General features: G+C 32.3%; 1 protein-coding gene across 3 annotated transcripts in view; it reads right to left on the reverse strand.

Annotated features, from left to right (window-relative positions):
- Nucleotides 1–1444: 1444 nt before the first annotated feature.
- The window catches only part of LOC114330477 (calcium uniporter protein, mitochondrial), a 620188-nt gene continuing 595566 nt past the window's right edge, over nucleotides 1445–26066 (reverse strand). For all 3 annotated transcript variants that reach the window (XM_050662491.1, XM_050662490.1, XM_050662492.1), the window contains 2 exons: nucleotides 16304–25629; nucleotides 1445–13968 (listed from right to left, as the gene is read on the reverse strand). In XM_050662491.1, the coding sequence (XP_050518448.1) occupies nucleotides 25234–25629 (396 nt within the window). In that variant the 3' untranslated portion in view covers nucleotides 1445–13968; nucleotides 16304–25233. The remainder of the gene's footprint in view (nucleotides 13969–16303; nucleotides 25630–26066) is intronic.

The raw sequence follows: 26066 nt of genomic DNA on the forward strand, positions 1-26066 counted from the left end.
TAGAAATGAAACATGGATATAATCATCAAGAAGATGGCAGGAAGTCACGAGCAACAACTTCATAAGTACGAGAATATTGAGGAAATACAGCTCTTCGATACTACTGGACAAACTAGAAGATTGAAGAAAACAAAGCCTTTTGAACTAGTTTGACTGATAGCTGATACTGAAAAGCAGAGCATAGTGCTTGTGTGCCTGTGTATGATAAAATAGTGCACGATCTTGTTAGATTAGATAAGAGACGCTATGGGGTAAGCTCTTCATTTTAAGGAACAGTAGTAATTTAGGTTAAATTAAAATTGCTCATTGGTCAGTTATGACCAGATTGTAATTGTAATGTACATTTCAATACAATGAATCATCATCGTAGTGATGATTATGGAAAAAAATATATGACAAGATTTTGTGCAATAAAAATGTTTATATTTATTAAGGATGTATTATTTGGTATGGCCACATATACTGCTGGTATATCGTCGGTGATGTGACAATACCTCCTATCTGCTTTTTCATGAATTTTGTAGGAGACGAAAAACCCTTTTTAGGGTCATCTCCTGTTTTCACATGTAAATTTTGACATGTTTTGTAGTAAATAGATAGTTGAATTTACTACAAAACATGTCAAAAAATATCATATGAAAACAGGAGGTGACAGTAAAAAAAGTTTTTAGTCTCTCTTACAGAACTCATGAAAAAACAAATCGAAGGTATTGTCACATCAGCGACTATATCCAGGGACTGTCTAAAAAATATACTGTGAATGTCCAAAGAACATTCGTAGACATTCATGGAATGTTCCAACAAGACATTCAAGGAATGTTTAAAATGCTGACACAGGACTTTCCTGGAACATTTTGGGGACGTTCTTGTGATTTTGAGGACATTCCAGGAATGTTTTCAATGTCCTGTGTGTACATTCTAGGAACATACATGGAATGTTTGGTGTTGTTAGTGAATATTATGGTAGTGGTGGTTAGTGTGGTGGTGAATATTAAGGGAAGTCTAGATGTGGCACCAATTGATGCCAAAATGAGAGAGCATAGGTTAAGATGGATTGAAGTTAACGTCGAGACGTTAATCACCCAGTACGAAGAATTACTGAAGTACAGATTCCTGGAAGGAGTAGGAGAGGAAAAACAAAGAACACCTGTGGGGAGACGATTAGGCAGGACATGTTGGTAAAAGGGATTATTATTGATATGACCTAAGGTAGAATTGTGTGGAGAAATACAATTAGGGAAGCCGACCCTTCATAGGGATAGGGCAAAGACAATGATGGTGTGGAGTAGACTATTCATAGACTGTATATTTTTGCCAAATATTAAAAACATTAAAAACGGTAAATCCTCGATAAAAAATGTCAAAGCACACTTTTTAATGAACTGTAGACTCTTTTGTGTTGCTTTTCCCTTGATAAATAGTAAAAAGAAGAAAAGTCAAACAATTATTGCAACAAATGTATATATTACAATATAGGAATATGTGGCTAAAATTATTTACAAACAATGTACATTGTTGGTTTCTTCTTTAACATCTGAACAAGAAAAATACAATTATTCGCAAAAATAATATACCGCGTAACACTCAAGTATAGCGAAAATATTTTTAATAGAAATAGAAACACTTTTTTTTAGATATTTACATAATAGAACACATACACTAATTTCTAGGACAATGGATAAAATTCAAAGAGTAAAAAATAGTAGATGCAGGTATAAACGTTCTGAATTCTGGTTTGTAATGTTGTTTGTTTTTCTAGAAAACAACAAGAACCAAATCAATCAAATGTTCTTTTAAATTATTGGGACACTAATGTTATAAAGTCACAGAAAATCAAGAAGAAGTATATATTTCGAGTAAAGAGTATGATTATGATATCTTTTAATTCAGACATATCCAGATGATAAATTATCTAGTAAATAGTTCTTGTAGATTCAAAACATTACTTCAAAAGTTTATACCATTATCTAAACGAATTCTTTGTAGTAATAAAATAGACTTTAGAATAATATAAACATACAAGACTAAGAAATATCCTCTATGCTACAAAAGCTTGTAAATTCATCGAGTTGATTAATTTTTTTAAATCTAGTTGTAAAAAATAGAAAATTTCGCATCAGACTGTCGACAAAAAGGCAAAATTTAAAAGTGTAAAAATATTAAATAACTGCAGAGTGTCATTGAGTCGTCATAATTTTCTCTGTATTCACATATGTGCCAGACTTTATCGAATTTAGTACAAAGTTATCGCCAAAATGTAAAATGTAAAAATTTAATGTTGATAAACTACGGATTTGTGCTTTGTTACTAGAGTTTACAACTACTAAATTTGCTATTTTTACTAGAGTTTACAACTACTAAAGTTGCTATCTTAGAATCCAAATAGTGAGGTTTTGCCTTCGGGACCAGCAATCCATATTATGGGGAGTTCTACGTTGCCATGATGTAAAATCAAGGACCAGTTCAAACATCACACAATATTTTATACAAAAATGCAATTTTATAATAACTTTATACCATTTAAAGGGTTGTCACCCAGATATTTTTGGTGACTCAAAACATGTTTGTATATCTGTAAGCAGCTCTGATGATGGAATTATTTTTATTCCGAAAATGTTCTGTGATGTAGACCGAAAGGGTCGTTTTTAATATAATTCTTTCACGGTTTTTGCTGTAAATTTTAAAGAACCGCTTGGATTGACATGAAATTTGGCATACGCATAGCTAACACGTCATAGAAAAAAGTGATATGGTGCCGATGTGTGCTTTTGCCCTGAGGGTGAGTTTCACCCCATCTGGGGGGTGAAAAAATATATGTTCAAGTTAAGTCCCGAAATAGATAAACTGACTAATGTTAAGCAACTTTTGTTCTAAATTTTTTTTTCACCAAATCAATACTTTTCGAGTTATTTGCAAGTGAATATGTTCATTTTTCAACAAAATAACCACGTTTTTAGACGGTTTTTCGCAAATAACTCAAAACGTAAGCATTTTGTCGAAAAAAATATTCTTAGCAAAACTATATATAGCCTATAAAAAAGATAAAAAAAACGGTGTATATATAAGGTCTCTATACCTAGCAAAAGCAGAGTTATAGCTAATGAAAAATAGGTTCATATTCGAAAAATTCCAAATAGATAATTCAATGTGAAATATCCAAATAATAACGCATTCTTGGGGAAAACACATTACAACTTTATTTTAAAGTGTTAAAAAGCTTTATTTCTGTTTTTATAAAAAAAAATTTCTAGCATCAAATGTAAGCAAGTTACGCTCAAAATAAAGTTGGTCCCTTTTGTTTTTTCAAATAAAATCAGGAAGATCACTCCCCAATTAGCAACTTAAATAAAATTAATCGTTACCGCTTTACAAGTTACTTTACTTATGTTGTGTTTATATGATCTGTAAGTTTCATCGATTCAAAGTGCGTATTTTTAAAAAAATTTGGTTTTAAAGTAAAATTTTTAAAAATTTAAATTTTGAAAAAAAATGCTTTTTTTTCAAAATATCTTAAAAATTGTTAGAGATACCAAAAGTCTTAAACAATAAAAAAAAGTCGGCTTTACTTTTCTGAATATTTTGTATTTTTTTGTTTTTCTGTACGACAAAAAATTGGTCAAGATTCGGTGTTTCTAAATTTGCATATACTAGTGATAAGTGACTCGTTCAAGCCCTTTTAACTACAGCTCTTTCAAAAATAAGGACTTTGAACTGATGAAACTTACAGATCGTATGATCAATACATACGCGAGTAATAAACTTGTGAAGTGATAAAAATTAAGTTCATTTGAAATGCTAATTAGGGGGTGATTTTCCCGATTTCTTACCAAAAAAAAGGGACCAACTTTATTTTGAGCGTAACTTGTTTACTTTTGATGCTAAAAAATTAAAAAAAAAACAAAAATAAGCATTTTAAACACTTTAAAAAAGTTAAATAGAGTTTTTCCCAAAAAAGTGCTTCGTTTTTTGGTTATGGCACGTTAAAATATACGATTTGGAATTTGACGAATATGAACCTATTTTTCATTAGCTATAACTCTGCTTCTACTAGGTACAGTGACCTAATATATACACCAAGTTTTTCACTTTTTTATGTGCTATATTTTTGATAAGAATTTTTTTCCACCAAATACTTACTTTTTGAGTTATTTGCGAAAAACCGTCTGAAAACGTGGTTATTTTGTAGAAAAATTAACATATTCACTCGCAAATAACTCGAAAAGTATTAACTTGGTGAAAAAACTTTATATGCTTCTTTTCATGAGCATTTTTCAGTGCGTCACAAATGATAGAAAAAAAGGTAAGTCCGTGATAATATACATTTTAGTGACATGACATTTTAGTTAAATCTGACAGTTGTCAAATTTTATTTGCAATTTGGCATAAAAACAAATCAATTCTGTTAATTGCATTTATAAAATGGTATTTTCTTTGATTTGTATAGTCTTATAAATTCTACAGATTATATTCCTAGATATATTATATAATTCGAAAATAATTTTTATTTCGATTATAGCGCCATCTATTGACAACTAGAATAAATGTTGTAAATGTCACCGACGAAATGTAATCACCGACGTGCGTTTTCTTCTGTCACATGCAATTTAACGCGTTAGAAAGAAATCGAAAAACTGTGACGCACTGAAAGATCCTCATGAGAAAAAGCATAGAACAAAAGTTGCTTAGAATTAGTCATTTTATCCATTTCTGGACTTATTTCGAACATATATTTTTCACCCCCAAAAGGGGGTGAAACTCACCCCTAGGGCAAAAGCACACATCGGCACAATATCATTTTTTTTTGTTTGATTTGTTAGTTATGTTTATGCCAAATTTCATGTCAATCCAAGCAGTTCTTTAAAATTTAGAGGTTTTGCAATATTTTACCTTTAAAGAACGTACTATATACCTTTTTTGCCTTTTGAGGACAGTCAACCAGTGCCAGTGGTTGGCTCTATTTTTACAGGGTATTAAGGAAAACCACTGATACCTTCATAAAAATAGAATAACCATATTTTTCATGAAAACCTGTGTTTTCGTATACAGTGATGAGCGCGCTAATAACCGGCAAAATAGCGCAAAAGATGGAAAACATAATACATTGCGAAACAAAGAGAGATAAAACTAGTGGAGATGGAAATGATCGTTATAAACGTATAAATTAACATTACATTACATAGTTTCCCACCTTTGGACGTATCAGAGGAGTATGACAACTGTCATTGTGACAGTAGAATTTTATAAAATACTCCTTTCACAGAAGTCTAAAGGTGGGAAACTATGTAATGTAATAATAATTTATACGTTTATAACGATCGTTTCCACCTCCACTAGTTTCATCTCTTTTTGTTTCGCAATGTATTATGTTCTCCATCTTTTGCGCTATTTTGCCGGTTATTAGCGCGCTCATCACTGTATAATTAATACATTGTAAAGCGATGTCTTGTAAAGATAAGAAATGTTCAATTACTAAAATATAAGTATTCATATGATAAATATTGTCAACCTCTCCACACCATCAAGCAAAACCTTAAATGATAGGTTGTGAAATTTCTTCTTCATCTTGTGCCACTCGTATCGGATAATGGAAATCATCAATGCTATCCTGACCTTGCTTACAGCTGACCTAAAGAGTTCATTAATGGTGCAGCCGAACCACTCTCTCACATTCCGCAACCATAACACTCTTCTACGGCCTGGATTCCGTTTTCCTTCTATTTTTCTTTGCATTATATTTTGAAGCTATACGTATTTATGTCCTCTCATCCGGTGACCCAAATATTCGAGTTTTTAGTGCGTTCATTTCTTGGAGTAGTGTAGTTTAATTTTATTTAGAGAGAACAATACTCTAAACCTTGCAAAATGTTTTATTCTTCTCATAGTTACATCTCCAGACGGTCATTAGGAAAAGTAACAAAAAATGGAACCCCGGTTGAGTCTATGCGGTATATTTGGCGTGCTTTTTAGGTAGGTAATAGTTTTTACCATATTATCTTTAAGATCCTTGGGTCTGCATTTATTGTGCCCTATTTTTGATACTGATGTATATATTTAGAACAACTCGAGAAATGACTTAAAACCCAAATATTATTTCTTCAACTTACTATAGTTCGATACCTAAGAATGTCAGTAAACTATTATAATCGAACATTTCTTTCTCGCAAGTAAAACAATTACTAAAAACGTACTAAAGTATCGCCAGATTGGCCTAAAATATATAGAATTGTAGCCTAAATTGGTGTCTTAAGTACCCAGTGTTTCCTCTATTCGTATTCACTTCCTACCTATCAATGAATCAATAGTTATAAAATTTGTAGAGAAGATATAAAAGTAGCATAAGATGTTTGGCACTATTTTCTCTATTTAATAGTAAATGTAAAGGATATAGTCCGAAAAATGTCTACTTAAGCTTTATTATACAGTACTTAGGGTTTTAAAAAACAACGGTTGGCGAGGATGTACAGAAAAGTTAACTTTTTTAAAATGTATAAACATTTTCAATTTCTTTGCAACACGAAAATGCAGCAGCTGCATAATACTCTGGTTAAATCGGAGAGTGCAGGAAGAGTTTATACCGGTTTCGGGGTTTTTTTCCTCCTCATCAGTAGTCCCATATCCTCTTCTCTCCAATTTCCCGAGGTATCTTTGGGCTTTTCCGAATTGCAAAGAACGAAATGTCGCGGATGAACTAGAGCCATCTACCGAAAAACAAAATAAGTTATCAATCGAAGTACATCGACATGTACATGTAACCAAAGAAAGTATTCCACCTGTTGTCAATCTAGTGGTATGGGAACGATATTTATTGTCGTGTTCTGTTCTACTTCGACTAATAACTTATTTTGTTTAACTTTTTTAAAATTACGTTGCGCGTCAGAGAAAACGGGCCACCCACAAAATGGGTAATTTTTGATGTCTCGAATTTCCTAAACCTGTTGTTTGATTTAAGTGTTTTTTTTTAATATTTTATTCTTTAACACTATGGCTGTAATAGTATTGTTGCTAGACAGGTAAATTGTCATTGTATCCCAGGCAACCAAGTGACGTCATATAACGTCGAGGAAACGTCAGTTTTGGTTGAATATATTCAAGTGTTTGAACATTACGTCATATAGACGTCTTTTGTAGGTGATTTTAAATACGTAAGATTAATGACGTTAAAATACGGTTAAAAGACGTTTTCATTTCAGACAGCCTAAGTCTGACGTCACAAAATTGGGAGGGGCTTAAAAAGCTTATTTGTTTTGACTTTTGAAATAAGACTTTTCATTGAGATATTTAGTTGACGAAACGTGTTAAATAAGAGATTTTTATTTGCTTTTGCTAAGTGAGTTAGTTTAATGCAGTAATTCTTCTTGTCAACTATTTGAGGTTATGTTTATTTTCTGTTAATGAACTAATCATGTGTTATCGAGTTTAATTAAATTAATTTTTAGCCTACATTTTCATGTTACCTATTTTTTATACTATTTTGAAACATCTGAAAGAGAAAGAGGTCACTTTTTGAAAGTATCACAGACGTGATTTTACCGACGGCGACGTGTAAAAGTCGTCATTTTTTTGACGTTTTAAAATCGTCACAATTATGACGTCAAATCGATGAGACAAATACACGTGATTTTCAACGTCAGTACTACGTCATAGAAACACGTCAATTGGTCATTTTTATTACGTCTTATCTACGTTATAAAACGTCGTTTGGTTGCCTGGGATACCGGGTGTAGCAATCAAACTGTGTTTTTTTCTCAAAGTTCACCACACTCTGTGGAATATTCTAGCATTTATAAAATACTGAAATTAAAACCCAACTATAGCCTCCGGTTTTCTTACATTCTGTTTTTTTATTCATTCGCTTATGTTGGATAATAAAAAGTTAGGTTCTTTAACAGCTAGCCACGTTCTTCATCAATACAGGGTGTTTCTAAAGAAGTGCGACAAACTTTAAGGGGTAATTCTGCATGGATAAATAATGACCGTTTGCTTTATAAAATATGTCCTCAAATGCTTCGTTTTCGAAATACGGGACGTTGAATTTTTTTCTTACAAGCTGACGATTTATTTATTGCTCTAAAACCGGTTGAGATAAGCAAATGAAATTTGGTAGGTTTTAAAGAGGTATTATTTAACTTAACCCGAAAGGTTATTTTATTTAACAAGTTTATACCTCTGTAGTTTTCTGTCTGTTTTTTAGAATATTGAATAAATTAATCTTATAAATAAACTAAATATACGCTAAAATATGTAAATCTTATATAAAGAAAATTGTACGATCAAAAACTTATCATATTTTCTGTTCACCTGACCAATCGTTGTTGCTTACAAACTTTACCGACTCCAATAAACATCAGAGCCCGAAAACGGACAGGGGACGATTGTGCCGATATTATCTGCTATAATCCGGTCTCGATAAAGGGTCCTTTAAGCTGTAGGCACGATCGCGCCGGTGGTAGATTTAATCCTCGGGTATGGGACGAAGTTTTTATTACTTCCATTCTAATATTTTGCACTTTATACATATTTTAATACAGAATCAAGTCAACGTTTACGTTCAACTAAATAATAGTATTCATCTCTCAAAAAAAATTTGAGCATAAAATATAAAGAACGTTTAAAGATATTATGAGCATTAATTGAAAATATACAGGGTGCCCCCGAAAATAGTGCGTTTCTTAAAGGTATAGGTAGAAGTCACAATGTAGAGCAAAAAAGTCTTATAACATTTTTTTCTAAATTGATCCGTTTGACCAAAAAACGAAAATACATTTTGATATGCAAATTGAAGTCTGGCAACAACTTGCAACTCAAAAATCTGAAGATTAAAAAAGTAGGTTTGTAGGTCAGTTGCATCTGGTAGGTAAAATAATGTAAATATCAACTAAACCCATATCCATTATTTTGCAAAGTAAATAAACAAGGGGTTATTAGGTTAAACTTCCACAGTCACAGCAAGTTCTTCTAGGTTACGTTGCCATGTCATTCAAATTTATGAAAATAAAAATTCACTTATATGGAGAACAATGTAATTTTTTTCTTGGAAACGGTTAATTTTAGAAAAAAATGTTTTGAAAATGAAAAAAAAGGACTTTTTTGTTCTAAATTATGTATTATATCCATACCTTAAACGAACGCACTATTTTCGGGGACACCCTGTATAGGCGGTGAAATAAGTAGATTCGATTTTATAAAATCAGCTTTATTTCACTACCGTGTAAAATGCAGATTTAATTAAATTAATTAGGTTAGATATAGGTCCGTAAGTGTAAGTGTATATTCTTATATGTTCGTTCATTTGTTTAATTTTATACTTAATCTAATTCGTTTATTAATGCATTACGGTAAGGTAGTACAGTCACAACAAGGAAGATACTATACATCACGACAAGCGGCGCAATCATACCCAGGGATTAGGAGCCAACTTAATTAGTACGGCGCAATCGTGCCCTCAGCTGAACGGACCTCGCGTAAAATCGGCGCAATCGTCCCATATCCCGAAAACGCTTAGAAAGAATCAATCGGAACGAAGTGTATGTAGTAACTTTATTAATAAGAATGTAGATCTACAGTATGATTTTATTTGAAGCTCGTAAGAAACATGCATTTATTGTATATCTCACAATTAAAATCACAGCTAAGTGCTTCAATTTTACAAGTGCGAAAAAGTGCGTTAACATTATCATTAAAGCTTTGAACAAGAGGCAAACGAGATTCTTCATTTGTGTCTTTCACTTTTCTTGTCTTTCTTGTTTTTCTTTTGAATAAGAGCACCGAAATTATCATTAAAACATCTATATCACAAACCACTAATCCTAGACGTTTCACGCAAGTAGTTCTAGGTTATACTAAAGTAAATGTCATTTCTAGTACCGATACAAATCTCTTGATGTCGCTAACTCTGTAGTTTATATTTATAATTGTCATTTTTTTTTTCATAATTGAATGCTGTATTTTTTTAATACCGACAATAAGATCTCAATGTTTTTAATACTGTCGACTTTTAATATAAATATGATTGTTTTAATGTTTTATGATGAATTAAGGAGACAAATGATTTTTTTTAAATATATTAGTAGCAAAGTTAATTAAAGACAATATAAACAATAAAAAACACTCTTGTCAAGGAAAAAGGTACGAAATGAAGATAAGAAGATTTTAGCATGTCCATTTCGTGTTTTGAAACTAACCGACTCTCATCAAGACAGGAATTTAGGGATGCAAGATGTAGAAGATTTTTTTAAGCGCACAAATATACATTTTGTCTTTTTGGAACAAACCTTCCCACGACTAAGGACGTGCAAAAGGACCGGAAGTAATTTTAAGGATTTAAAGTTGCGGAAAACTACCCACCGAGTAGGTAAGGGTTAGAAAATGAAGAATTATGAAAAACGATATGAATATAAGAAAGAAGATATATATTAAATATGAAGTATATGATATAATGAAGAAATATGAAGAAGAAGAAAGTACACTACGAAGAAAGTGCTAAGTATAAAGAAAATGAAAAATATGTATTAGTAAAGTACCGGACAAGAAGAAGAGGAAGAAAAAAGGAGAAATTTTTAATAGAAGAATATGTAAAAGGTGAAAAAATCAAAATAACTGTTTTAAAAGTGAAAGAAGTATAATTAAAAAGTAATTCAAATGTAGGAGTTACAAGTTATATTTTTTTTTTTAATCTGAGAAAAGGTAAAATATAGATTACAATTTCTGAGTATAGATTTTTGCGAGATTAAAAAAAGCGATAAGTAAGAATAGACAATATTTTGAGGACTAGTGAAATAAGTTGTGTATATTATATTTGCAAATACTTTTTGTAAATACTTTTGTGTAAAAATTTGTATAAATCTTTAAAACACAGTAACTAGTTGGTGACGCTGTCTAGAAAAATTTTCTTCTTAGTCAGAAGGGCAGAGAAAATAAAGTACATCTCTCAGAAACTTTTTCTTGTAAGGGATAGGGATGTACAGGATTTATATTAGCATTCAAAAAATAAGAGTAATCCATATCGATTTAATTTTTAAAAGTCTCAAACAAATATTATTTACATGCATTGTTTTGATTTCGTAAATTAGGTGACATTGCTTCTGCAATGTAGGCCACTCGTTTTGAAAAACAACGGAGTCAGAAATTATGTACCTACTATTAGTAATTCACGGTCACATTCAAGAATGAAATCACAACAAACAATCAGGATTTATTTATAGATACGTAGAAAGTAAAGAAAGGGATCATTCATTATTCATCATTCATTATTTAGACATCAATGTAGTTAGAATATAGACTTTGTCCACCAACTCGTTACTAGCGTATATAGTGATTAAATAAACATAGTATGAGTATTTAGTGTATTCCTGATATCCAACCCCTAGTAGAGGGACGTTCATTCCATTCACAACAACCTATTTTATTATAGTCAGTTATTGTTACCTTTAACGTTTACCATTTTGTGCGGAAGCAAATGTAACAGAAAGTAAGTAGCCCTAATATGTAATCAATAAAAATTATTTTTTACTTGAAGTGAATCATGGTATAAATTATTATATTAACTTTTTGTTTTAGTTGAGATTTGCACATTTTAAAATTTCAAATGCAATTTTTTTCCAACTATGCCACATTATATTTAGATATTTTAAGCTATATTTAAATTTTCCCACTGAAATACACTTTAAAATTCCCGCGTAATTTCCCGCTTGGATCAGTTCCGATACAAAACTCTTGGAGCGCTGAATTACATATTCAAATAAAGCGTTGTCGTGAAGCATCTAGAGGTAGGTGATTTGTGATCTATGTAGAAAAAACTAGACACTAAAGGATAAAGAAAATAGAATCAATTGTAGTGAGCATTTGTGCGGCGTGAATCATGTACAGATCAAGTTAATTTAATATGTAAAATTGTAAACTATTTGCAGTTAACGAAAGTATGTATTTTCAAATTGGTTTATTCTTCAAATAATTCAATATTTTAAATTTGACAAAAATCCTAATATTTATAAGGTGTCCAAAAATAGTTTCAGGGTTTGTTCTTCTGTTAAAGTCATCATTCCGTACTTCGTGAAGACTTGGTGAAGTTACGATATAATAATACTCGAGTAAGCAATTTTATGTTTGTTTAACCTTCGGATGACCAAGGGGGGTAAAGTTGGACCACAGGGTATGTTTTTCTCTAATAAATTTTAAAGTATTTTCAATTTTTAACTCATTATTTTTTTATTTGACTTTAATATCATTCTAGATATCCTCATATTTTGAAATAAAAAAAATTCCCTATATTTTACGAATAAAAAATATATTCTGAAGTTGATGTTTAGTAAAATACCGTCTATTATGTGGAATTCCAAGTAGTTTTACACAGCACGTTATCAATATCTATTTTTAGACTGTGGTGCCTGTTATGTAAGAATCATGACATTCCTGTCTGCTACAGTTAGTCATTATTATTATTTTCTGGCGTATATTATTATAGTTTCTTAGTATTTTGTGTACATATAAGATATGGCCCGCAAATATCTTACTGAGACTGAGTTACAGGAAATTGTTACTGCTAGCGATTTTTATGATGATATAGAAGATGAAATAGTATTAGAAAACGAGGATGTATTATTAGATGAAGATTTAAATGCTGAAAACATTAATTCCAGGTCATTTTTGACCTGGGGTCATTTTTTACCCCAGTTGGTCCTCCGTGTAACAAAAAAAGGTTGGCCATCGGAAGGTTAAGGAAATAATAAGACTCTATGACGATGATTTGGCGTAGGGAAAGTCACTTCTGGCCACTCACTGCTATCAAACCACTTGAAACTAACCAACAAAATATTATTACCAACGTCAATAGGCAACTCAGCCTCAATGAAGGATAATGACCAATTTTAACCAAACCATTCAATTACACACGACCAAGAAATCATAGCCAAAGAGAAAATAAAATTAACTTGAGATGAACCAATTTGTTTTCGATTCGCAAGATGAAGAAGACTGGGGCAACTTGACATACTGACAACTGTTCAGAAAAATGAATTATTATACAATTCCCGCAAAAAGAGATTTCTCATAGAGGCACTCTAACCAGCCTTGTGGGAGTAAGGATCTCAGTCCTCTTGACCATTTTCCAGAAAAATTTCGTGATGGTAAAAATGGCAATAATCTCGTAAACAATGTATTATTAAATAATTTTTATGGGGAAAATTTAGAGAATTAATTTTAATGCAAAGACCACGAGATCATAAATTTTCATCGCCCTGTATATAGCCAAAATTTGTAAATAATATAATTAGTCGTAAGCAGTGTTTCGTGGTAAAGAGGAAAAGTGTAGTGATAAAGATTCTACGAACGGACTTAACAATTCAAAACAATGGAACTAAATTACGATCGGTTTTAGAAAGTGTATTAGCGGTTGGAGTGAACAATAGAAAATTTCTAAATGGTTTCCTCGAAAGCAACGACGGTAAACAAATTTGTTTAGTTTTAGAATAGAGGGTTTTTTCTAAGATATAAGAAAGAAGTTAATTTTAATATCTCCTGGAAATTTGACAAGACAGAAAATTTGTATACAACACTATTTGTTCTTAAGAAATGAAAGTAGGGAGGTAATGTTGAGAGAATGCTTGTGATTGGCGAAAGAGACCGATGGAGGGAAAATAGAATGGTCGAGTCTGAGTTTGATGAGGGAAAAAGATTTACTGTGTAATTAAGATCTGAAGAGACCAGTCGAGTTTGGAAAGTAGTGATTTTGTGTAAAGTAGTTAATTTGGTGGCCGTGTAAGCAGATTTCTGTTGAGACGAAATCGTGATCGAGTCGAGAAGTGAAATCTCCTCGTGTCCTAATAGATTCCAGTTTTCTGTCTGGAACGAGTAGCCGGTTTGTATGAATTTTGCACAAGATATCGAGCTGAGAGAAAAAATCTTGGAATTATAAAGATTGATATTGTTTGTATCGAGTCAGAGACTAAATTGAGGAGAGATTTCAAGCGAGTGCTGTTTTGTTTGGGAAACAGTTTGGACAAGAAGCACAGTTGCAGCATCCGAGGAGCACGTGTGGGAGAAACGAGGACAACACAATCCATGAGAAGAAGTTAAGAAAATAGATAAGGTTAGTCAGATTGTTTGTGAAAAGAGAGAGTTGTTTGATATTACATAACATATTTGTTTTTTGTCAATTTAACAGTTTTACAGCATAATTTATTCATTCATAAATTGATAGAGGACATAAGTAATCTAAACTCCTGGACAAAATTAACGCACCACTAATATTTTTCTCAATAATCTTCATTTATTAATAGTTTACTATACGACAAGTTGCCTATGGACCTTGTTTGACAGTGACAGTTATCATGTAAGCTAATAATAGTCTTGCTTTAACAATTATTTGTATTAAACTTCGTTTTAGACTAAAAGTGAGTTAAACTTTTCATAAAAAGTGCCGATTAAAGCAAAGTGCTTGTGAGAAACAAGCTTTTTATTGTGATATTTTTCATCACATGCATGTTTGGAAGTTCATTTGCATAAAAATCAAATAAAAAAATGAACCGCCAAAGAAATTTGTCAATGGATGAGGCAGTGCGAGCATCGACTCTCCTAGATGAAGGATATTCAATGCGATACATTGCAGGTTTGTTAGGAAGGCATCATTCCAGCATCAGTCGCAAGGTGAGGCGATATAATGAAACAGGGTCGTACCATCGAAGACCAGGGCAAGGGCGAAAACGTTGCACTAATCAAATTGATGATCGTTTTTTGAGACAACGTGCTCTCAGTGATAGGAGAGTCACCAGCAATTTGCTAAAAAATGAACTAGCAGATGTTCGAAATGTCGCGATTTCGTCTCGAACAGTTAGAAGACGTTTACATGAAGCAGAATTGAGCAACAGGAAACCGGCCAAAAAACCTTTGCTTACCAGAGAACACAGGGTTCAGAGATTAAATTTTGCAAGATTGCATCAAAATTGGACCATCGATGATTGGAAACGAGTTCTTTTCTCCGATGAGACTACAGTAAGCCTAAAAGCTCCAGATGGTCGTGATCGTGTCTGGCGAAGGCGAGGAGAAAGGTTTGCCAGCTGCAATATCTCTCCTAAAGTACCTTTTGGTGGTGGCTCTAAAATGTTTTGGGGGGGAATTTGTTTTGAAGCTCGTACGGAGTTGGTCCCTATACGTACGAGGTCTATGAATGCCCATTATTACTTAGACAACATTATTGTCGAACATGTAATGCCTTTTGCTCCGTTTCTTGGACCTAATTTTTTATTCATGCAAGACAACGCTCGTCCTCATGTGGCTCGACAGGTTATTGGCTACCTAAATGATGTTGATATTCCATTATTAGAGTGGCCACCTAACAGTCCGGACATTAATCCTATAGAGCATCTATGGGATTATCTCAAAAAAAAGATTCGAAGTCGTAGACCCCCTATTGCCAATCACAACCAACTCATTGAGGCCGTTATTGAAGAATGGGAGAATATTCCGCTAGCTTTTGTTGAACATTTGATATCAAGCATGCCTCGACGCATAAATGCAGTCATAAGAAGTAGAGGAGTACCTACACGGTATTAGTGTTTACCCAGATGCATTTTATTGTGTTACTTTACTGATTTTTTTCTTTTTGCAATTTGGAATTATGCTAGCTTATTTACGCATTTCCAGCAATAACAAATTTTTAAAGAAACAATAAGGCAAATTAAGGTCATAATAAAGTCATGTTGGACTTATTTGTAGGTGTTTATTATTATTTCAATGTAACTTAGGTTTATTTTGTGTTCATATTATAAATATTTAGATTATTTAAAGTGGTGCGTTAATTTTGTCCAGGAGTTTATTTAAAAGGTGAAAATTAAATTTTGTTTTTTTTTATAATTTTATAATAATAATGTTCTTATAATACTAAGAACAGTCCACCGAAACATTTAAATGAAATTTTGTTAAAAGAAAAGGAGATAGTAGAATTACAGATTATTTTTAGTAGATAAAATATTTTTACGAGAGAACAAAGTTTTATCATACAATTTGAATCTTATATTTATGATATAGTATATGAATAAATAATATTTATAAAATTTATATGATTGTGAGCATATTTATGTTCCTTGTTTTGTCCTGGATAAAGTAAGCAACGAGAAATACTAGAAGCCACAAACGAAATGTGATATATTAAAATAAATTAGCCCTGAGAACATTTTTTATTGGAAACTTTTATTAAATTTTAGTTTTGCTTCCATGAGTAGCAATTAAAATAATTAATTAATCAATTGAATTGATAAGATACTGATCAATCTCATAACTGAGAGAAAATATAGAGCATAATAGTATAAACCAGTTTTTAGCAATTTTCTTTTGAAATTATAGACTAGTAGCATTGTAATTGTCGGTACTTACACAATTTTGTTTCTAAATAAATGTACACACCAATAACTGTTAACGAAAACATAAAAGTTTACTTAATTATTTATATTTAATATTTTATTCAACTTACAAACCGCCGACATACTTTTGGACACCCTGTAATTTTTATTATTACCGAAAATATACTAAAATTACTAAATTTAATAACTAAAACTGTACATTTATTCTTATAAGTTGAACCTATTCCCAGCATATATAAAGATTTTTAAAATAGATTAAAAAAACCCAAATTCTTGAAAATTATTCCTTTAGAAACAACTTTTTTTAAAATATTCTTAACCGATTAGGTACTTATAACTTAACTTAATTAACCTTATATTGTTAGAGTTTAAAATTCTCCAACCATTAAATAATTACTCAATATAAAATTGTAAATAGGGACAAAACAGAACAAGACAAATAGAACAATCATGACAAAATAATAATTCATTCAATATTTTAATTTATTGGTAAATTGTTTAATTGGTTGTAAATTTTGTAAAAATTACAATGACAGAGAGAAAATTTTTCAAACTAAAAATAATATATCAGAAAGAATTTTACCTCTGTCAGAAAAGTCTGAAAGTATTTGATTTTTATTTAACGTTTCCAAAAATTTGATGTTAGTTAAGGAAAATAATGAAAATTGGCACCAATGAAATGAAGAACTGTAAGTTGCATAATATAAGGGAAAACTTTGATACTTCGGAACCAAACTGTAATAATTATTATGCAATTATTTAAAATATTGAACATTTTTTTGTTGGGAACAGATTCAGCGAAAGTAAAAGTGGAGAATAAGAACACTTAACAATTAAAGAAACAATCCATTAACATTAATTACTAAAACAAGTACCTTAAAAATAAAATTTATCAAATAATAACAAATCCAAATTCTTTGATCAACCGTTTTGCAGCAAATTTTTTCTTTAAAATGAAAATACTTAGGAACTCTTCTTTTTAGATTAATACTTAGAAATAACAGGTGATTCAGTGTAACGGTACGATTTGACAACGCTGCTGACGATAAAATAGAGGAGCCGCGAGCTTGCGACGTAAACGTTGTGAATCTAGAGAGTGGGAAGTTTAGTTGTCATGGACATGGAAACGTGATTGGGTGAACAACGCGCATTTGCTGTGAAAGCTTATTATAAAAATGGTGAAAGTTTTGTGCGCGTACAACGAGCGTTTCATTTACACTTCCATTTGCCGCCCCACGCTGCAGTTCCGTCTAACATGGCTTAAAGCCTTGGGTTAGGAACTTTGAAAGTAGTGGTTCAACATCACAGAAAAGAGGTGGCAGTGTCAGAAGTTCGCACCGCTTCAATATTCTGTGGTGTGCGAGCATTTCTGACACTGTTACGTCTTTGACACGACTTTTAAAGTTCCTAACCCAAGCCTTAAAGCCATGTTAGACGGAACTGCAGCGTGGGCGGCAAATGAAAGTGTAAACGAAACGATCGTTGTACACGCACAAAACTTTCACCATTTTTGTAATAAGCTTTCACAACAAATGCGCGTTGTTCACCCGATCACGTCTCCATGATAACAAAACTTCCCATTCTCTAGATTCACAACGTTTACGTCGCAAGCCCGCGGCCCCTCTATTTTATCGTCAGTAGCGTTGCCAAATCGTACCGTTTTACTGAATCACTATGTATTAAGAGTTATATTTCTCTTTTTTGGTTTTGGACAAATTCATCGTTCTTGGAACAACATCAATTTAACTTATTTTTTTATGACAATCTCGACAGAGATTTTCCATAAACTTGCGATATTAATACCCTTTACTGCCGAGTTATAAGTTCAGTAGCGCCGACACAGTTTTATCGCAATTAAAAGAGGCAATTGAAAGAATAATGGCAGTGGAAATAGAAACTTTTAGGGTCAAATATCAAACCGTTAACAGTGGTTTTATATCAGTGTTTAAGTACTTATGTGCATTTTAAACAGATGTAACTTGAACTAAATAGATTTAAAAATGGACCAGTTTATGTTTCTAGTTGGAGGTTAATGTAATTTACTCAGGATTTTATGGTCAATACTTTTATTCGTCCGAGTCTCTCGGACGAATAAAAGTTTTAGGTCATCACAGTCTGCGACTAAAATGGTTTTAATGCATCAATAAATGTTTACTAGAGTGAACTTTTCTTTAATGTACAAACAATATGAAGGAAGGGTAACTTCTTCGCACATTTTTGATCTTGAAATATTTTTACTGTGCTAAAATGTACATTTCGGTAAGCTTTTTAGAACATTCTGATTGAGTGGTAAAATTAGTCATTTGCAACTATTAATGGGCAATCACAGGGGCGTATATTTCATTGTTACGAAAGGCTAAAGTTGACTTTGTTAACTAAGGTGAGACATTGATAGTTTAAAGAGCAATGGGGTGAAACTGGAAAATTAGTCAGAATCAAACAACAAACTAAAAGGCCGAAAGGAAAATCAGACGAGAACAAACTCCTGATATACTATAAAATGGACATAAGTATAATTAATAAAAAGTGGATAATGAAAAATGGCATAAAATAGAGGGGGCACCTGATTTTTTTTAATAAAAACACACTCAACTGTTTAAAAATGCCAATACAATCGTACCCGTATCACTGATTCTATTTTTTCTAAAGAAAACTGCTATTAAGTAAAAAAAAACAAGATTGAGACAATAGAATGAACATTAACAGAATATCCTTCAGAAAAAGAGAGAAAAAAAAACAAAATACATACTATAAATGCAGGAATAGAGGAATCTGAAGAGCTATTGTAGATATAGTGGAAGAAAACGTTTTCCTCTACCGCTATAAAAAAACCAACAAAAATTCGATGGACATGTGAGAAAAGAATAGCAGATCGTACAAGGTGAATATCAAAGATTACAGATTGGAGCCCAATAGGAAAGAAAAGAAGAGGCAGACCTCGAAGATCATGGAGGGATGAAGTAGACGAGGCCATGGAAAGACAAGACTTTAGAGATGGAGAATGCCAGAACAGAAAGGACTTGAGACGTTGGCTGAAAGAAGGAAGGCAACGATAGCTGTAAAAATCCTTATATAGATAGTGTTCAATTTTCACATGTCAAAAATATTATTGTATTTTTTACTGTGTTTAATCTCTTATTAAAACCCTTAACTTTAAATAAATCTCAAGCCAGCCCTGTTCAATAGTACCATTTCATCCCTCCTATTTTTTACCCTCTCTCCTCACCCTTACAGACAGACAATATTTGGACAATTTGCGATTGAGAATTTTCTCTCTTCTCCTACACCCGCAAAAGGGTGAGCTTCTCTCTCGTACCTCTCGCCACACGTGAGGGTGCGACCTCTCTTCGCCACGATCTTTCGACGGATCAAGTCGGTACCGCTTATCTCTTGACGGTTCATCTCATCAATCTCTTTGTTACTCTCAACCGTTAACCGAAAAAAACAAAAGCAATACGTGCACGAACAGTATTCACGAACATAATTCACGAGTGACGGCATACATCAGCGCGGCAATCAAAATTCAATTCGTGTGTGACCACGGCTCTAGTGATCTACAACGTTTCACAACTTGGTAAGACTTTATTATACATATGAATATTGTCTGTATAAAACCTTATATTTTTTATTCCCATTTGAACCTAGCAATCCTAATTACAGTCCACAATCATACAATCTTGAGATTGTATTCACAATTTCACACATGTACTAGCTGAATCGTACATATTGAATAATTCGATGGGGATGACCTAAATTTAGATGGCCTTAGATGGATAGGGCATGTAATCAGGCGAGAGGAAGATGTCACAGTCAGAAAAGTTTTTGACCGAAGAGGGCCGATAGGACGACGAGTAATAGAAAAACCGAGACTTAGGTATCAAGACAACTTAGAGAATAATTTAAAATCTATTGGAATTAGAGCATGGAGAAGAGTTGCCAGAGACAGGAGTAAATGTAGGATTGTTCTGAAGAATACTTTGGCTCATAAAGGGCTGTGACGCCACTGATGATGATGATGACCTAAATTTGATGTTAATGGGCTCTAAACTTGTATGTACATCTGATATGTTTACTTACAGTGATGAGCACGCTAATAACCGGCAAAATAACGCAAAGATGGAAAACATAATACATGAAGTAAACAGAGATGAAACTAGTAGAGGTGGAAATTATCGATATAAACGTATAAATTAACATTACATAGTTTCCCACCTTTAAACATGTTCCGTGCTTATTCATCTCGTAAAAGGGTTTGATTGTTTGGCCCAGCGAGAGTTTGTTGACCGACCGACGCCTGCTGCGAGTGTGTGAAACGACCCGTGGTTGTATCTCGAGTGCCGTGGCTGAAAAATACCACAAACGCTAATATGTTTGTGTTTCTACCATCTGGCCAGAAAGGCGATAAATTATTTAGATAGGGCGTTTAAAAGTTAAAACATTTCTGCAGTTTTAAGATTTAAGAAACGTCTTCGAATGCATTTCCAGAGTGAGTTATTGGAATAAGGTCTGATAAGGTAATTAATTTATGGGGAATCCAGTTTGTTAAACTGAACACACCAAAAACATCTGGTTAGGGATTTCGTTTCGTAAAACTTAACGGGCCATTCTTAGCATCTGGTTTGTATATTAAATGTGAATTTTATATGACCCACATTATTTCGTTTTGAGAAAAGTTATTAAAAATTAAAATTAGCAAAAATAGTAATTAAAGCGTGTCGCCACAGACGTATCGGAGGAGTATGACAACTATCACTGTGATAGGAGAATTATATAAAATACTCATGTCACAGACGTCTAAAGGTGGGGAACTATATATGTAATGTTAATTTATACTTATATATCGATATAATTTCCACCTCTACTAGTTTCATTTCTTTTTATTTTATAATGTATTATGTTTTCCATCGTTTGCGTTATTAACGTGCTCATCACTGTATATACTTTAATCAAAGCACTTTTTTGAAAAGCACTAAAAAAGTCCTTCAGTAACTTAATTTCCCTGTAACATTTTCATTTTCAAACTAAATTACATTTTTCACAAGCTAAAGTAAATTTTAAAGAAATTCTAATTATTAAAGTATTAAAAAGTCTTTTTGTTTAGAAAAAAAAAACATAAAATGTCAACATCCTGTCACATAATGGAAAATCTCTGCCTTTGCTGTGGTTTCGAGGGTTTTATTAAAACAAATTGACTTATAAACACTATTTTGAATTATTCAATTGTTACACATTTAATTTTTTACAGTATTTTCTATAATACGTAGGTAGAAAAACGTGAATACTGCTTTTTTCGATTTATATAGCTGAGGTACGTGACGAACTGAAAATACAAGCTTTACCATGGTAATAGATGATACAATTTCCAATATAACTGACAGAGGGTATATTTTATATCAGCGATGCCTCTACGAAAGGCTAAACATACAAAAAAAAACATGTCAACTCAAGGTTTTAAAGTCAAAAGTTATCGTTTTAGTTTTTGGATCGGAGTAATCGGTAATTTTACGTTTTTGTTTAAAAATCGAACAGATTCAGTCGTACAGAAATTATAGACAAAGAGGCAGCGCTGAAAAATCTCTTTGAATTTGTATGCTCCAGCTTAGACATTTATGAGCTAGTTGTAAGATTAATAATTGCATTTATAATAAATTTGGTTTCATTTATTTTCAATTTGTTTAATAAAACCCTGCGTTGAAATGAATAAAAATACCGCAAGAACTTCCAAAAGAAATATACCTAATACCAATTTAACAATCCTCTTACATGTTCACTATAATTTTACAACGAGGACGGATCAATCATTACAGTGTTATCTACAAATCGTTTCAAAATGAGAGAAAACGCTAGAATTGGATTTGCTCATTGAACATTTTTCTACTAATATTATGAGAGATTTACAAAATACATTACTGAATGAAACAATTTTGAACAAATGTGATGTCGTTGTATCTGTTAATATATTAAGTATTTTGGTACTTTGTTTTGTACTATCTGTCTTTTATCTTAAATTCGAGAATAGCCAAGTTTATTGGGTACGTCCATAATTTGATGGTCAGCTTTTATGCCATCCTGTGCCACTTGGTGTCTTCTCTTTAAGACCACAATACACAATAGCTGGCCCTCTACATGAGATCGACGTTGTGTACAAAGGGCAATGGCACATGGTGTACAAGATCCAGATGTTTGGTGAGGGAACCCATGCCTCAAATTGGACTGTAGAGCCATGGAGTGGATGGAAAGTCCATTGAGATCGTTATTCCCAACAAATATGGACATATATACAATGTGCAGATCTATAGAACGATTGAATTTGCAGGAATTTGAAGCTGATGGTCTTGTGTATTAGCAGTGTGATTAGCAGTGGATTTATTCGTTAATGGCTTGAGGAAGAACGAATTACAGAGGGCTTAACAATGCTGAAGACCAAAATGATTACATAAAACTATTGAAATTGCTTTGGAACAAGAGATCGTTAGACAAATGTCATGAATACTTTAGGAATAGGCAATATCAATCAGAATAACTTAAAATCGTAAAATGTTAAGGATCATTCAATTAAAAAGAAAAAAGTTCCTTTATTATAGGAAAAATTGATTATTTTACAACAATACAAATATCACATAAGCATAGATCATATTGCACAACACACATAAAACAACCTTTATATTTAACAGTTGAATCATTCACAAATAAAGAAATGTTATTTATGTAAGTCTCAGTTGTTCATTAACAATTTAAGAAGTGTTTTACAAAAAATCTTTTGATCCCTCGAGCCGGATGTATAAATATATAATTATAATAAATGAAAGAAAATAAGGATTAGCGCACCATATTCCTCCAACGCAGTGTATGTATATTTGGAAAGACTTTGTAGTCAACATAACTCACAAGTTTCACAATTATTTATTCACTTTATTTACAATGAATTGCAATAAATTGGAGAATTTAACTAAATTACCTCACTCTATTGTATCCGGCTCGAAGGACCAAAAATTGTATGCAAAACTATGTAAAAATCTTCTACAATTGTTCTAAAATGATTCAAATACTGTTAGCCTCATCTTAAATAGTTCAAAGGTTCCATACATTTGCACTGTAGGTACATAAGAAAGAATCGTCAAAATTGTTTCACTTGACAAAACAAAATCACTAATAAGCATCTTATAATATAAATTAAGCCATAGTTAATAAATATAACTTTTCTTGAACTAACGATTGTATCCTCCAACAGGAGAAACAGATAATCTTCCTGGTATATACAACAACCAGATCCTTATAATTTGGTCATGTGTCTTCGAAGCTAGTAAACTCTAAAAACGAATAAGTATGCGGCTGTATGTACCAGGAGTTCGTTAACACTTATCTAAGATTTGAGCTTTCGTTATATCTGTCGTTACGAATGTAACAATAAGTAAAAACGACCTCCGAGAAGTAATTGTGATGGCTAGGCACTGGATTCTTGTACTAAACAGTTACTAGATAAGTGTAATACACGATCAGTGTGTAAAAACTGTTGTTATTTATCTATTTTATATTTCAAGTGGTAATAGTTTCTATTTCCCCAGTCTGGGGAAATTTTGCAACCAGTCTCTTGTAAAGGATAGGAGCTGACGTCACAATTTCAGTAGATCTGGGGAAATTTTTATTTTGGTGAAGGGGATGCTATTAAATATCTAATTTCTTTTTAGCACTTCTTTTTAGACTTTTAACACAGGACAAAAAATATGTTGATGAGCAATATTATTCCAGAATGTTCTTAGCGGAGATGGTAGCTTTTTCCTTTTCATCTTCACTAGCATATTCCTTGGTGCCGTCCACCATTCTATCCATGTCTTACTGGGACGACCATGTCTTTGGTGATGATAATATTATTTTATTTGTTGGTGGATTTTTCAATGGCTGTGATGTTCATCTTCTAAGAATCCTTCAAACTGTGGGATACTGTGAGATATTGGTAGCCAGTAACGTTGAATTTACTCAAGAGTTTGTTGTCCTTGGTTTGGTCGTAGCACATTTACCTTCATATCTCTGAATAAGTACTAAGTCTTGGTTGTGATAGTTTGGGCTTGCTTACGTTTGATGATGGAAGTCCTAACATGTATCACTTAATCTTCAATAAAACTGTAGTGACATCAACCAAGAGCACATAATTATCCTTGTCTCTCCATGCTCCATGCTCCTTTGCTACTAAAGAAATCAATTTCAATTTCAATTATCAGAAAAAACTGGAAGATTTAATAAAAGTTTAAATTTGATTTTGAGAACTAGAAGCTGAAAAGTTTTCTTTTTTAAATTTTAAATTTTTGTAGTTATAAATGTGGTGTAAGAGTTTCCATTAAACAAACATTTGCTCTCTATTCTCACCCTTGTCTAAAATACATCTGGTTCCAGTATTAATAAATTGGAAGAAAAATTATTGAAGCATTAAAAAACTTCTCAATTACAATGGGATGTTGACAACTTTTAACGATGCAACAAATATAAGAATGCAAAGAGTACATACTGTATTTGAAACTTAATATTGTGTACAGTATAAAAAGGAAAGAGAAAAGGACATATTCAATGTTAGAATTACGTCAGAAATTTAAGAAAGAAACAAATTCTTGAAAGAAAATTGAGGAATAGAAAAAAAAAAACAAACGTTACAGCTTTTAATACTTCTGTTCATGTATTACACCTTTTTTAAGAATATTTTTTCCAAGATTGATAATTTAAAATACTATGTTTAGTACAAAAAGCCAGTGCCGGCAAATTTATTATTTTCTTACTTCCCGGAACTCTTCTTTTTCGTAATTACATATCTATGAATCAATAAATAAACTAGAAACAAAGAATTAAGAGCGAAGAAAGACAGAGTCTTAGTATTAAGCAACGTTATTCATCATTTCTTAGGTTCGTCCGGGACAGAACTCTTCGTGGACACATCCTTAACAGCCTTGGACTCGGACTTAGGCTCGGATAGTTCTTCCTTCGAGACCAAAGGCGTAACTTTGGGATCTACAACAATTTTAGGCGGGATAACGGGATTATCTACTAGAGTTACAGTGACGTTGGTACCAGGAGTAACGCCAGCTCCAGCCATGGTGGCTGCCATGCTTCCTGGTCTGGGAGGTAGCTTCAATTTTAAGGGGTTCCTTAACTTCTTTAGGGTGTATTCTATTCTGGCAGCTTCTTGCTTCAGCATGTTGTACTGGTTGATGTCCAAACCGGTTTTCTTCGATTTCTTGTGGATTATCATCAAGTGCTGTCTGTCTCTGACGTCTTGTAGAATGTATTCCTAGACATAATATTATATTAGAATAGAGTAAAATTGTATCACAAATAAAAGTAGGTGAAGTAAATGTAAACTAAATATAGTAAAAAAATATAAACAAAAAATGCTATTATAGTTCCTTAACAAATGTTGTTGTAAAAATTAAAGAGTATCCTTGTCTTTATATAATTTAAATTGGATTGCGTTTCTGAACATCAGCTAATTATTCATGATAAGGATTTGCTTCAGGAGTTTTAGATTAACAAAAACAAACAAAAAATGAGTAGAATCACAGGAGGAACAAACTGGGTGTACCCTTAAAATATGATAGAAGGCATAGAAATGATAGGAGAATTGCAAAATATATTCAAACACGTAGTGAGGAAAAGTGAATTTGGTAAAAGAGACGGAATACAATACACTGTGCCATATTGGTGGAATCAAAAAATAGACACCCAAAG

Source organism: Diabrotica virgifera, chromosome 9, assembly GCF_917563875.1.
Source record: "Diabrotica virgifera virgifera chromosome 9, PGI_DIABVI_V3a".
Lineage (NCBI taxonomy): Eukaryota > Metazoa > Arthropoda > Insecta > Coleoptera > Chrysomelidae > Diabrotica > Diabrotica virgifera.